Source organism: the organism of the source record quoted next, unplaced genomic scaffold (genome assembly GCF_019419815.1).
Source record: "Pyrus x bretschneideri cultivar Hongxiangsu unplaced genomic scaffold, Pyrus_bretschneideri_v1 Contig40, whole genome shotgun sequence".
In the NCBI taxonomy this organism is placed as follows: Eukaryota; Viridiplantae; Streptophyta; class Magnoliopsida; order Rosales; family Rosaceae; genus Pyrus; species Pyrus x bretschneideri.
In genome coordinates this window covers 195,828-209,151 of record NW_025999724.1, presented here as the reverse complement: position 1 = coordinate 209,151, position 13,324 = coordinate 195,828, and the positions used below count along the sequence as shown (strand labels likewise).

General features: G+C 39.1%; 3 protein-coding genes across 3 annotated transcripts; all 3 read left to right on the top strand.

Annotated features, from left to right (window-relative positions):
• The first annotated feature begins 831 nt into the window (after nucleotides 1-831).
• LOC103941490 (pentatricopeptide repeat-containing protein At4g01570) lies at nucleotides 832-3,693 on the top strand. The gene is given in 5 exon segments (XM_009351689.3): nucleotides 832-1,063; nucleotides 1,066-1,819; nucleotides 1,822-1,908; nucleotides 1,911-2,411; nucleotides 2,414-3,693. Coding segments are annotated over 5 exon segments (2,370 nt in total). The 5' UTR covers nucleotides 832-937; the 3' UTR covers nucleotides 3,316-3,693.
• A 157-nt stretch (nucleotides 3,694-3,850) lies between these two features.
• LOC103934074 (probable LRR receptor-like serine/threonine-protein kinase At3g47570) lies at nucleotides 3,851-8,905 on the top strand. Its single transcript, XM_048566132.1, has 2 exons — nucleotides 3,851-8,293; nucleotides 8,407-8,905. The coding sequence occupies exons 1-2, from the start codon at nucleotides 5,596-5,598 to the stop codon at nucleotides 8,784-8,786; spliced, it is 3,078 nt and encodes a 1,025-aa protein (XP_048422089.1). The 5' UTR covers nucleotides 3,851-5,595; the 3' UTR covers nucleotides 8,787-8,905.
• A 1,672-nt stretch (nucleotides 8,906-10,577) lies between these two features.
• On the top strand, nucleotides 10,578-12,966 carry LOC103941494 (cysteine-rich receptor-like protein kinase 8). The gene is made up of 6 exons (XM_048565930.1): nucleotides 10,578-11,112; nucleotides 11,216-11,349; nucleotides 11,427-11,506; nucleotides 11,945-12,062; nucleotides 12,155-12,368; nucleotides 12,950-12,966. Exons 1-6 carry the CDS (start codon nucleotides 10,578-10,580, stop codon nucleotides 12,964-12,966), a joined length of 1,098 nt encoding a protein of 365 aa, XP_048421887.1.
• The last annotated feature ends 358 nt before the right edge of the window (nucleotides 12,967-13,324 follow it).

Genomic DNA, 13,324 nt, shown 5'->3' with positions numbered 1-13,324 from the left:
ATCATTAATAAATCACCCATGTATGCACATAGAAACCCAGTCTTCCCCACATGATGACACCTAAACCTACAACGAATACGCAGCCACACAATTCGTTCTTACGACAACAAACACCAAATGCAATTTCGTTTTGACAGACCCAAAATATCCATTCCTTCATCTGCATCTACACCACTAAAAAAAAACCCACCCCATAATCAAATGCACTGTACCAAACCAAAAATTAAAACCTACCTCAAAGGTTTTGTTGGTTAAATGTGAAAATTTGCAACTTTTTATTACAAAATAGTGACATTGATATAAGAGCCACTGTGACTAATAATTAAAAATCGATTACCAAAATAAAATCAGAAATAATTCATAACAATACAAATTTGAAGTGAGAGAGGATGCAGAGATACGACACTGAGTAAAATTGACACAAATCATTCTTTTCTTTTTTTTTTTCCAATGGTTTTTATATGTCATTTTACATGAGGATAAAATTAGTACTTAACTTTTTATTAAAGACGGATGAGGAAATAAGATACTGAGGTGAATTTATCAGCACTTGGATTTATATTGGGTGAAATGGGAGAAAAGGCCCAAACAACAATATAAGCCTGACTAACAACGAGAAAATGAGTATTCAACCAAGTCTAAGCCCAACTCCAAGTAAAACCTGTCAAACAGTTAATACGAGGAGAATTATCTCCTTTCTTGTGCTTATCCCCTTCATTTCTCTTCTCTTACATATTGTATTTTGTGTTATTGTTTTTATAAAAAAAAATCAATATAATATGTTGACGTGTTTAAATCGTAACCGTTTAAATAGAAGGAGAATCGAAGAAAAGAAAAATTAGGAGGGAGAGAATCCTCTCCCAGTTAATATAGTTTCTGCATCTGCTTCTCAGTTGTGAACTCAAAATCTCAGAATCTGTGTGTTTTTGGAAATGCAATGCGCCATGGAAGGCCTTTCCTGGTCAAAGACCACCACCACCACCACGGCGCCTCCCAGCTGGGAGACATACTCCTGGTGGCCGCCATCACCAAGACCGTCTCAACCTCCGGCACCCGCACCTCCCGGACCCCCACACCCTTCCGCTCTCCGAGCCCATCCTCTTCCAAATCCTCCGCGCCCAGTCCCTCCACCCCTCCAAAAAACTCGACTTCTTCAAATGGTGCTCTCTCACGCATAACATCAAACACTCGGCGCGCACCTACTCCCACATCCTCCGCACCGCCTCCCGCGCGGGATTCCTCCATGAGGTCCCTCAATTGCTTCACTCCATGAAGGAGGACGGCGTCGTGGTCGATTCCCAGACCTTCAAAGCCCTGCTCGACGCGTTTATCCGGTCCGGTAAGTTCGATTACGCGCTTGAAATTTTGGATATTATGGAAGATGTTGGTGCTGGGTTGAACACCGATATGTATAACTCGGTTCTTGTTGCTCTGGTTAGGAAAAACCAGGTGGGTTTGGCCACGGCCATTTTGTTTAAGCTTCTGGAGGGAGGGGATTCGATTCAGGTGCCGAATTCGATTGCCTGCAATGAGTTGCTGGTTGCTCTTAGAAAATCTGACATGATTGTTGAGTTTAAGCAAGTTTTTAATAAGCTTAGAGAGAGTGAGAGGTTTGAGATGGATACTTGGGGCTATAATATTTGCATTCATGCATTTGGGTGTTGGGGTGATTTGGGTATTAGTCTGAATCTGTATAGAGAGATGAAAGACTCTAACTTGGATAACATCGGGCCGGATTTGTCTACATATAATAGCCTCATTCATGTGCTCTGCTTGGTGGGGAAAGTGAATGATGCACTTACTATATGGGAGGAATTGAAGGCTCCGGCCACGAGCCGGATGCAATTACCTATAGAATTCTTATTCAGGGGTGTTGTAGGTGTTATCGAATAGACGATGCCACTAAGATTTTAGTGAAATGCAGCTCAATGGATATATCCCTGGTACCATTGTTTATAATTCTTTACTAGATGGGTTATTCAAGGCCAGGAAGGTTAATGATGGCTGCCAGTTATTTGAGAAAATGGTTCAGAATGGGGTGAGAGCCTCGACGTGGACGTATAATATTCTCATTGATGGTTTGTTCAGGAATGGAAGGGCAGAGGCTGCATACACACTATTTTGTGACTTAAAGAAGAAGGGTCAGTTTGTTGATGGTGTAACATATAGCATTGTGGTTTTGCAACTTTGTAAGGAGGGCCTGCTTGAGGAAGCACTAGGATTGGTGGAAGAAATGGAAAGGAGAGGCTTTACTGTTGATTTAGTTACTATTTCGTCACTTGTGATTGGGCTGTATAAAGAAGGACGGTGGGATTGGACGGAGAAGCTCATGAAGCACATTAGAGATGGTAACCTAGTGCCGAGTGTTCTTAAATGGAAGGTTGATATGGAGGCTTCGCTGAAAAATCCCAGAGAAATAGAAAGGATTATACACCTTTGTTCCCAAGTAAAGGCGACTTGAGCGAGATTATGAGTTTAATAAAGTCTGCAAAATCAACAATGGATGCAGACCTAGAGTCAGAGGCTGCCAGGGTTAAAGAAGATGATAAGAATTTGTCCACCGATACTGATCAGTGGTCATCATCTCCACATATGGATCAATTGGCTAATCAACTTAAGTCCACCGACCACTCCTCGCGGCTGTTTTCATTGTCCAGGGGGCAAAGAGTTCAAGTGAAAGGGGAAAGCACTTTTGATATTGACTTGGTTAATACCTTTTTGTCCTTATTCTTGGCCAAGGGAAAGCTGAGCATAGCATGCAAATTGTTTGAGATTTTCAGTGATCTTGGTGAAAATCCTGTGAGTTATACTTATAATTCCATGATGAGTTCATTCGTCAAGAAGGGCTACTTCAATGAGGCATGGGGTGTACTCAATGAAATGGGAGAAAAGGTCTGCCCCACAGACATAGCTACATACAATGTGATAATTCAAGGCTTGGGGAAGATGGGTAGAGCGGATCTAGCGAGTTCTGTCCTGGATAAGCTAATTAAGCAGGGTGGTTATCTTGACGTGGTTATGTACAACACCTTGATCAATGCACTAGGAAAGGCTAGCAGGATTGATGAAGTAAACAAGCTCTTTGAGCAGATGAAGAGTAGTGGAATAAATCCTGATGTTGTCACTTTTAATACACTTATTGAAGTTCATAGCAAAGCAGGTCGGCTAAAAGATGCATATAAGTTTTTGAAAATGATGCTCGATGCAGGCTGCACCCCGAACCATGTTACTGACACGACTTTAGATTTTCTGGGCAAGGAGATTGAGAAAATGAGGTACCAGAAGGCATCCATGGTGCGCAATAAGGATGACTGACCTTGATAAGAATTTGTACACTTCAATTCAACTGTAGTTCAACCGTCTATGACTTTCGGCTCATAAATGTAAATGAAAATTTGAAGGCCAAAAGTGTAGTCGTGTGTTGAGGTGCCTTTTCGACCTATAATCATGTCATGCTCAGCTTCGGTCATTTCTCAGGGTAATTCAAATTGCTAGAGGTGAAACTCCAGGTCAGTACCTAGTACCTACTAAACGGTTAGTATGTAACGTAACAAGAATATTTGTTTTTCTTCCAAAACTCAGAAATATTACTACTGTGTATTAAGCTAGAAGGTAGATTATTTGATTCTGGTAGTGATTTATGCAAAAATTTGAATGATAATGTTACTACCATGTAGTAGTTTTCTTCTTTTATGTTAATGCATCCTGCTTTCACTATTTCCATTAAGTAGAGTGTGCCGTGGATTCTCGCTTCGTTTCCTTCTCAGTTTTCTAACCCAACCCAAGTAAAACTACTATGCTTCTTATCTATAGCCTTGTCGTAAACTATCTAAATAACTAGAAGTCTCTCAATAAAATGAATTATAGCTAAGAATCCTTAAAAGTTGTTTCTTGCCTCATTCTTTCTTTCGATTCTACCTTTTATTAAAAAAATGAAACATGAAGAAAAAGCAGACATATTTTCAACTGAAATTGTGAGAACTTTCCGTATAATAGCAGAACTATGTAGCAGACTGGAAACTTAAATGCGTACACAAAAACTGCAAACTTCTTTTGATACTATTTTCCAGCAGATTCGGCTTTTCTCCTAATCTTACCTAACCTTTTAATCTCAACCATTTATGTACATCCTATGGTTACTTCATAGTAGTTTATAAATTTTTTTCCTCTTAAAAGCAATTATTTGGGGTGACAAACTCTGAAATTAAGAAAGGAAAAGAGGTAAAACCGGGCATAGTGCAGCCATTGGAACTCTAAATGATGATGCTATTAGGTTCTCCATACGATAGTTAGGTTTCTTCAATCCCGATTCATTCTGTTTTTGCTTACGCTTGGAACATGGAAAAATTGTTGTAACTGGAATCCAAAAGCAAAACGAATTTGGCATAGGGTGAATTCAAGCTCGTTCTTCTTGCAGTATGTGTTATTAGAATCTGGAACGCATATCAGATTCTCATGTAAGATTTTGATAATTTTAGCTCTTATTGATTTCTTTTTAGAAAGGAAAACTTGTATGTTCTAGAGCAAACCCATTTGGTCTCGACTCCTGTAGGGTCTTATCTATGAAATATCAGAACATCAGGATTAGATTCAAAGGATAGGGGAAAACCATGATACAGAAGGCTTACTTTATGTTCCTTTTCCTTGTAGGTTAGAAGTTAGACAAAGAGCGAGCTGAGAGTTCTTTAACCACAGTGATTAAGAGCTATCAGATTTTATTTTACCGATGTTGGCTTGATCTTAGTGTAAGAATAGGTAAAGATTAGGATAGAGTAGATATGGAGAGAAGCCAGATTCGTTTTTTCACCATGCGTTGCGCTGGATGATTGCAAACAATAGCAAAGTTTCCAACTTTTGTAAGTTGGAACTAAGATACAAAACTATGCACAAGATTCTTTTCCAAAACTGCTAGGCCATTTGTGGTTCACTTGAAAAATGACAATTGATACTTGACCCATCCATGCAAATTGCAAAGTCTAGTGGCGTAGATTTCTTCCACAGCTGAAACTAGAACTAGATACAAAACTAGTAGTGTGTGTGGTAGATTGCTTCCGAAACAGGACGGCGAAAGCTGAAAGAGAGTTTTTATGCCAAAACAAATTCATTTAAATAGAATGAATAGACAAGTACTGTTTTGTTGAAATACTATCAATTTGGACCACATATCAATGAAAGAGTTCATACGTGACATATAACATGTCTGACCATCTAAATAAAGACGATTTCCCTACGAATCTATGCCCCACTAATGTGCAATATTCTGCGGTGAGAAAGAGGGTGAAGAAAAATGTTAGGATAATGATTTATGTGAGATCCATCTTAGCTCTACACTAGTCAACTCTTTTAGTCTAGGAATTCGATTAATGCTTTCTTAGCCAGTAGTCTATATATATTTAGGCACTCTTTTTAGCCTCACACACACCCTGTTTAATCATGTATAATGTTTTTGTTTGATTTATTCGATCAATGGCTATAAATAAAGGGTGAATCACCTTCCTATATTTACGTCACAAGAATTCTTATAAATTGGGTTATGCTCAAGCTGCTAGACTACCGCAGCTTACCCAAACAAAAGTTTCACACAAAACTGATACCATGGGGAATTACAAGTTCATTTCACCACTTCTCTTCTTCTCATATTTGTGCATGCATGCCTTTGTTCTTAACTCATGTCTTAGTTTGGCCCTCGCCGGATCAAACGAGACAGATAAACTGGCGTTGCTTGAATTCAAGGCTAGGATAACTACAGATCCTTTTGGAGTCATGAGTTCGTGGAACGAAACAATCCACTTTTGCCAATGGCACGGTGTTACCTGTGGTCACCGCCACAAGAGGATCACAATGTTGACGTTGAGGTCCTTGAAGCTTGGAGGCTCTATATCGCCACATGTTGGAAATTTGAGTTTCCTCAGAGTGTTTAATCTGAAAAACAACAGCTTCAGCCATGACATCCCTCCAGAAATTGGCCGTCTGCGCAAACTGCAAGTTTTGGCATTGTATAATAATTCACTGAGTGGGGAAATTCCCACTAATTTATCAGGTTGCTCTGAACTCAACTACATATATATTGGCGGCAATTTGTTAGAAGGTAGTGTCCCAAAGGAGCTTGGCACCTTGTCAAAGCTAAAAGAATTTGTTATTGACGACAACCACCATACAGGAAGTATCCCTTACTCTTTTAGCAACATATCATCTCTTGAATCGTTTGGTGCCATTTTCAATAATTTAGGTGGCATAATTCCAGATATCTTTGGTCGACTGACCAATTTTTATTTTCTTGGATTGGATGGAAATGTCTTGTCTGGTACGATCCCTCCCTCAGTTTTCAATCACTCTTCTCTTGAAACCTTTGCTGTGGGACTTAATTACAACCTCCAAGGCACTTTTCCTTCAAACTTGGGCAATTCCTGTCCAAGTCTCCAAACTTTTGCCATCAGTTATAACCAGTTTAGTGGAATTATACCTGTTTCAATTTCTAATGCCTCAAAACTGTTTGAACTAGCATTACGCGACAACCAACTGCACGGAGAAGTCCCCTCTTTGAAAAACTTACATAATCTTGGGCGGTTTACTCTTGGTGATAACCATCTTGGAAGTGGGGGAACTGGTGATGATTTGAGCTTTCTTTGCGATCTGACTAATGCCACCGGTTTACAATACTTGGAATTTGATTCAAACAACTTTGGGGGTACGTTGCCTCAATGCGTAGCCAACCTATCTTATTCACTTGTATCCTTCTACGTAGCCTATAGCAGTATATTTGGTAATATCCCGAATGCGATGGAAAATCTGCATAACCTGGAAACCATACGGCTGTCTGGCAACCAGTTTTCAGGTCTCATCCCCCCTGATATAGGAAGGCTTCCCAAATTATATGAAGTATATATGGAAACCAACTCTCTCACTGGGAATGTTCCATCATCTTTTGGAAATTTAAGTCGACTAGCTCATCTGCATCTCGAGGATAACAACCTTCAGGGCACCATCCCTTCAACTTTGTCTCAGTGTCCCAATTTGGTGAACTTAACTCTTGGTGGTAACAATTTCACTGGTATCATATCCCCAGAATTAATTCGTCTGTCTTCTTCATATGTTCATTTGGATTTATCTCGAAATCATTTGACTGGCTTTCTTCCCACGGAAGTCGGACAATTGATAAATCTAGAGCATCTTGATGTTTCTAGAAACCTGTTGTCTGGTGAAATTCCTCCTAGTCTTGGAAATTGTAAAACCATACAGTATCTTTACTTGCAAGAAAACTTCTTCCAAGGGACAATTCCATCAGATTTGAGCTCACTAAGAGGTATTGAAACCTTATCTCTCGCTCGCAACAACTTGTCTGGGACAATTCCAAAATTCTTAGAGAATTTTACATTTCTGCAATCCTTGAACCTGTCTTATAACAATTTAGAGGGAGCGGTACCTATCGAAGGAGTTTTTCAGAATGCAACTGCCACATCAGTCCAAGGGAATACAAAGCTCTGTGGGGGCATACCAGAGCTTCAATTGCCAAAATGCGAATTTCGACATTCCGGCAAAAGGGGGTTGAGCCTAACCTTGAAACTGGTAATCTCTCTCCTTTGTGGGCTTTCTGGAGCCTTTTTTTCATTTTCCGTTTTGTACCTTTGTTGCTTCCGGAGCAAAAATAAGAAGGATCCTTCGAGTGATTCTGAAAAATTTCGTATGGTGTCTTACCAAAGTCTTCTTAAAGCTACTGATGGATTCTCTTCTGCCAACTTGATTGGTATGGGAAGTTTTGGGTCAGTTTATAAAGGATTACTTGATCAAGGTGAAACAACAATTGCTATCAAGGTACTCAACCTCGATCGACACGGAGCTTCCAAAAGTTTCATTGCTGAGTGTGAGGCTCTGAAAAATATTAGACACCGTAACCTTGTGAAGGTACTCTCTGCATGCTCCGGATTCGACTATCGTGGTTCTAATTTCAAGGCCTTAATTTACGAGTTCATGGTGAATGGGAGCTTAGAGGAATGGTTGCATCCAGCTCAGACAAGTATTGATACAAATCAGAGGCCAAGGAGCTTAACTTTTTCGCAGAGGTTGAACATTGCGATAGATGTTGCAATGGCATTGGATTATCTCCATCGTCAGTGTCATGTGCCAATAGTTCATTGTGACCTCAAACCCAGCAATGTTCTTCTCGACAATGATATGATTGGACATGTAGGTGACTTTGGGTTGGCAAGATTCCTTCCAAAAACTCTTGAAGATGGTTTTGGTAATCAGTCAAGCTCCACCGGAGTTAAAGGAACAATCGGTTATACTCCTCCAGGTAAAACGTACTCAATTTCTTTTCACCTTTTTACTGTATTCATTTATAATTTAGGTTTTTTTTTTTTTTTTTTTTTTTCAAGTACTAAAATAAAAACATTTGCACAAATGTAGAGTATGGTATGGGGCATGAAGTGTGGCCACAAGGTGACGTGTATAGTTACGGCATCCTCCTGCTGGAAATGTTTACGGGAAAAAGGCCAACCGGCGACATGTTTCAAGGATCTTCAAATCTTCACAACTTTGTCAAGGCAGCACTGCCTGAGCAGGTGTTAGAGATTGTGGATCCGGTTCTTATTCAAGAAAAAGTGGAAGGGGAGATGAGTGCAAACCAGTGTCGTACTGAGGCTAGCACAACAATTCGCATCAAATTTGAAGAGAGCTTGATTTCAATCTTAGAAACTGGTGTTGCATGCTCCGCAGACTTGCCCAGAGAAAGGTTGGACATCACTAATGCTACAGCTGTGATGTGTCGGATCAGAAACAAACTTTGAGCAGATAAAATGCTGGATTAGAATAAGCGCACTGTTAAGTATTACCATGTACATAATAATCTTGTTTCCTTATGTGGACAGTGGAAGTAGAAGTTTCAGATTTGCCTGATCAATAAAAACATTATAGTTGATAACTTGTCTGACAAACTTCAATCAATTTACTATTTCTATCCGTTGAGTTATACGTATTTCCATGATGAGTTTGTTTGCCAAGGAAGGGTTACTTCAATGAGGTTTTCCCTAGAGACATAGCTACATACATTGTGATAACTTGAGGTTTGGGGCAGATGGGAAGAGCTGATTTAGCGAGTTCTATCCGGGTAAGCTAATGAAGCAGGGTGGCCTCTACATGGTCATGTACAACACCTTGATTAATGCGCTAGGGAACGTTTTCTGGATTGACGAAGTAAACAAGCTCTTTGAGCAGATAAAGAGTGGTTTATCAACTTTGGCCAGCACCACATTAAACCTCTTTAATCCCACATTGGTCTACTCGATGAAGTTCCTCCAACCTTAGCTTTGTACACAAATCATCGAGCTATTTCAAACTCGAGTTCCCTCATGTGATGTGATTCACATGGACGATCAAGGTTATGAATTATGAATCTCGAATGTCTTACTTTCATTTGGATGACTCGTTAACTTCGGTAGCACCTGATATAATTCGCAAACGCTGTCAGCGTCTTGAACATTAACGCAACATCCAAATTATCGTGCAGCTAGCATCAGATCACAATGTGCATGGGCTAAATCAGCTGGAAACTCCACTTATGACAAAAGACATTCAACAAATCAGAGCCTCAGAATTGAACAAAAATTAGATGTTTTAGCTACTTTAGTACTCTTGCTAGAGACCCCATGAGATTTTGGAGGCGAGAGGCGAACCCCTTCTAACGCATTGTACATTCATACAATTTAGTGTTTTTTAAAGTATTAACAAGTGGAGGGACACTTGAAAAAAGATACTTCTCTCCCCTTAGCTATGATACGTAGTTCATTGCTTGTGTTTTGGGTACAAAAAAAACTTTCTTAGATCGGGGGCTCGAGGTGGCTCTTCCAGCTCTCATCAGGGCCGGCTCCTTACGTATCGCTGACTACCAAACCATTTGCTATAAAAAAATGCTACTCTTATCACATTTTCATACCACATTTGTACCATCTCTCTAATTGAGATGAGATCCACATGTGTTGGTGGGTCTTATCTCTATTAGAGAGGTGGTACAAATGTGATATGAAAAATTTATTAAGCGTAGCATTACTCGTTATCAATATTATGTTTAAGTTTCTAAGTTAATTATTGATTTATTTATCGGGAAAGACATTTTCTTCCTGATAGTGGACCAATCTTCTGACAAATTCCCCAATTTTCTACATGGTTTTGTGATTTGTGATCGATCAGTACAGATAAAGTCGAACTACATATATACATATATATATATATATATGTAACATGTATCGAATTTATAATTAAGGTTTGACTGTGTTCATTTCTTTCTATTTTTAATGACCGGCGAGATGCTTTTCAAGACTGAGTGAAGGCAATAAGGCCGGTCGTGAATTTGACTAGCTGCTCTCAAATGAGATGATTAATGATGATGATATACATCTATATATTTATACAGTTTACGTCCCTTGTTAGATTACTAAATGATCACTATCTTGTCACCTCAGCTTACGTCCCTTGTTAGATTATTAATGATGATGATATACATCTATATATTTATACAGTTTATAATCTACATCTATACAGTAATAAGAAGTCTATGGTATTCGATCATTCCCAGGATTTCGATGGAGTACGATCGTCAAAAACTTAACAGCAATGCGCTTTTTCATTTTTCGGATTACGATATAAATATGCCGATGATCTTCATCTGTGGAATGTTTGTGATCTCCGTATGCATGCTTAGCTTGGTCAGTTTGACCAGTGGCGGTGATCCTGATATACGCACTTTCCGTGGCTGCGACGCCGATACTCCTTTCGATGACTGGGAGAGTTCCGAATTCCCGTCCAATCTAAACGACCTCTTCTCCGCCCTCAACTCCAATGCCACCAGCGAAACAGGCTACTACAACGCCACCTTTGGTAAGAAACTAACTGAAATGGCACACGGCTGCTTCCTCTGTCGTGGTGACGTTGAGGTAGACGTTTGCACACAATGCGTGAACGCGGCAATCCTAACGGCAGTCCGGAGCTGCCCCAGAAGTAAAGGGGTTGTGTGGTGGTACGGCAAGAACTGTATGTTAAGGTACTCAGATGAGTCATTCTTTTCCATTGTGCAATACTTGCCTGAATTCACCAACGAGCAGTTTTTCCATCCAGCCAGTACTGAAAGTTAATACAACAAGATCAGATGAACCAACCGGATTTAATCAGATGAAAGTTAATACTTGCCTGAATTCACCAACGAGTGTTTTGAATGATTTAGTCACCGAGGCTTCCAAGGCTTCTTCCAAGTTTGCAACCAAGGAAGCGCATGTTACAGGGTCGAATATTACGCTGTACAGCCTTGCGCAGTGCACGCAGGACCTCTCCACTGCAGATTGCAATTCCTGTCTTAGGGTAGCCGTAGCACAAGTAGTTTCAACCAATAGAGGAATCAATGGTGGACTATTTCTGTGTCCCAGTTGTAATGTCAGGTACGAAACTTTCCCCTTTTACGGGAAACCACGGGTTCGTCATCTTCGTCGTCGTCGTCGTCCTCCTCTTCCTCCTCAAGGTAATAGAGTTGACGATATAAATATACACATTTATATTAGTCCATGTCATGTTGCCGTCACACAAAACGGCTATGAGAAATCTTATCTTGGTCTAGTGACCAGCAATAAATGGATGTAATGTTGTAATCTTAAGTCAACCCTTGGTATCAAATCTAAACGGATCCTTGGGAAACGGTTTTCAAAAGTTTATATTTAAAAACTTGCTCCTGTTACTGTCTGCGAGGTGCTTGTAGCTATTGGCTACTACTTCCCAGGCAGGAGGAGATCATCACGAAACAAGCATAAAGTCTAGGGTGAGTTAAAGAATGGTAAAAAGAAGAAGCAAACAATTAAATTCAGTCGATCACTTGTTCTTTTATGTTTTCCTATTTCAATTACGTGTAATCTTCTGATGAACTCATTATAATCACTGCTTAATTTAATTTCTTAATAGCTAGAAATGATATAGCAGCTATTGAGTCCTTGCAACTTGACTTGGAAACTATTGAAACTGCAACAAACAAGTTTTCTGATAGTAATAAGTTAGGTCAAGGCGGATTTGGTGAAGTTTTCGAGGTATGGAACTTTACACACACACACACACACACACACATAGGTGTGGTTAGCATAATTCCTACATATACGTGACATGGATATATATTTTTCAGGGAACGCTTGGTGTTAATGGACAAGAAATAGCAGTAAAGAGGTTGTCGAAAAGCTCGTTGCAAGGTGTACAAGAGCTTAAGAATGAGGTTCTATTGATAGCCATGCTTCAGCACAGAAATCTAGTGAAGCTTCTGGGATTTTGCTTGGAAGGAGAAGAAACCATACTTGTCTATGAATATGTGCCTAACAAAAGTCTTGATTATTTTCCAAATGGTATATAAATACAATAATACTTATATCACTTGAATTGATGTCTATATATTTGTGTGTGGTTTGTTTGTTAACTGTCTGTTATTTCTTACATATATTACTACTTACTACTCTTTGTTTGCCGATTAATGTGAGATAGAATTCAAAAAAATGAGAACAATTGGATTGGTCGAGACGTTGCATGATAATAAGAGGAATAGCTCGAGGAATTCTATATCTTCATGAAGATTCAAGGCTTAGAATTATGCATCGCGATTTGAAACCGAGCAATATCCTATTAGATGTTAATATGAATAAAAAAATATAAGACTTTGGAATGGCCAGAATGTTTGAAGTTGATGATCAAACTGAAGGAAACACGTGAAGAATTGTCGGTACTTAGTAAGTTTCTTTAACTTAATTATACCTCTATGCTTAATCTCAAACAACTTATTTATATACCTATATATATATATATATATTGACTTTGATAACTCATCTTTGATTGCAAATTTGCAACTATTTTGGACGTGCAATTAGTGGTTAATATCCTTGCCTATATAATCGTTTCACTGTGTTATTTGACTCTTTGTTAAATATCTCAGTCTGTCTGTCTGCGTAATTAATTAAGCAATAATTACAAAAAAATTGACCAGAATTGGAATCCCTGTAAGTATATTCCCCAGCAGATTAGATACAATCAAACAAGCTGCAGCGTCATCAGTACGGCTTTTGCTATTTGTAACCTGACACTTAGTTTTCTTATGGCAACAGAGTTTGAAGTAGAATCAGAATCCTCGCCGGATTTTGTTTGAGATTCAGAATAACCTGACACTTAGTTTTCTTATGGCAACAGAGTTTGAAGTAGAATCAGAATCCTCGCCGGATTTTGTTTGAGATTCAGATATTCGTGAATTATATTCATTTATTGTATATCGTACAGTTAAAAATTATTTTAAATATTTGTATTTAAAATTAAA

Excerpts from the sequence above, each read along its gene's own strand:
- LOC103934074 (XM_048566132.1), top strand. The coding sequence starts at position 5,596 with ATGGGGAATTACAAGTTCATTTCACCACTTCTCTTCTTCTCATATTTG. Across the intron at positions 8,294-8,406 it reads AATCGGTTATACTCCTCCAG|AGTATGGTATGGGGCATGAA; the intron begins GTAAAACGTACT and ends GCACAAATGTAG.
- LOC103941494 (XM_048565930.1), top strand. The coding sequence starts at position 10,578 with ATGGAGTACGATCGTCAAAAACTTAACAGCAATGCGCTTTTTCATTTT. Across the intron at positions 11,113-11,215 it reads GCAGTTTTTCCATCCAGCCA|TCACCGAGGCTTCCAAGGCT; the intron begins GTACTGAAAGTT and ends TGAATGATTTAG. Across the intron at positions 11,350-11,426 it reads ATTGCAATTCCTGTCTTAGG|GTACGAAACTTTCCCCTTTT; the intron begins GTAGCCGTAGCA and ends TTGTAATGTCAG.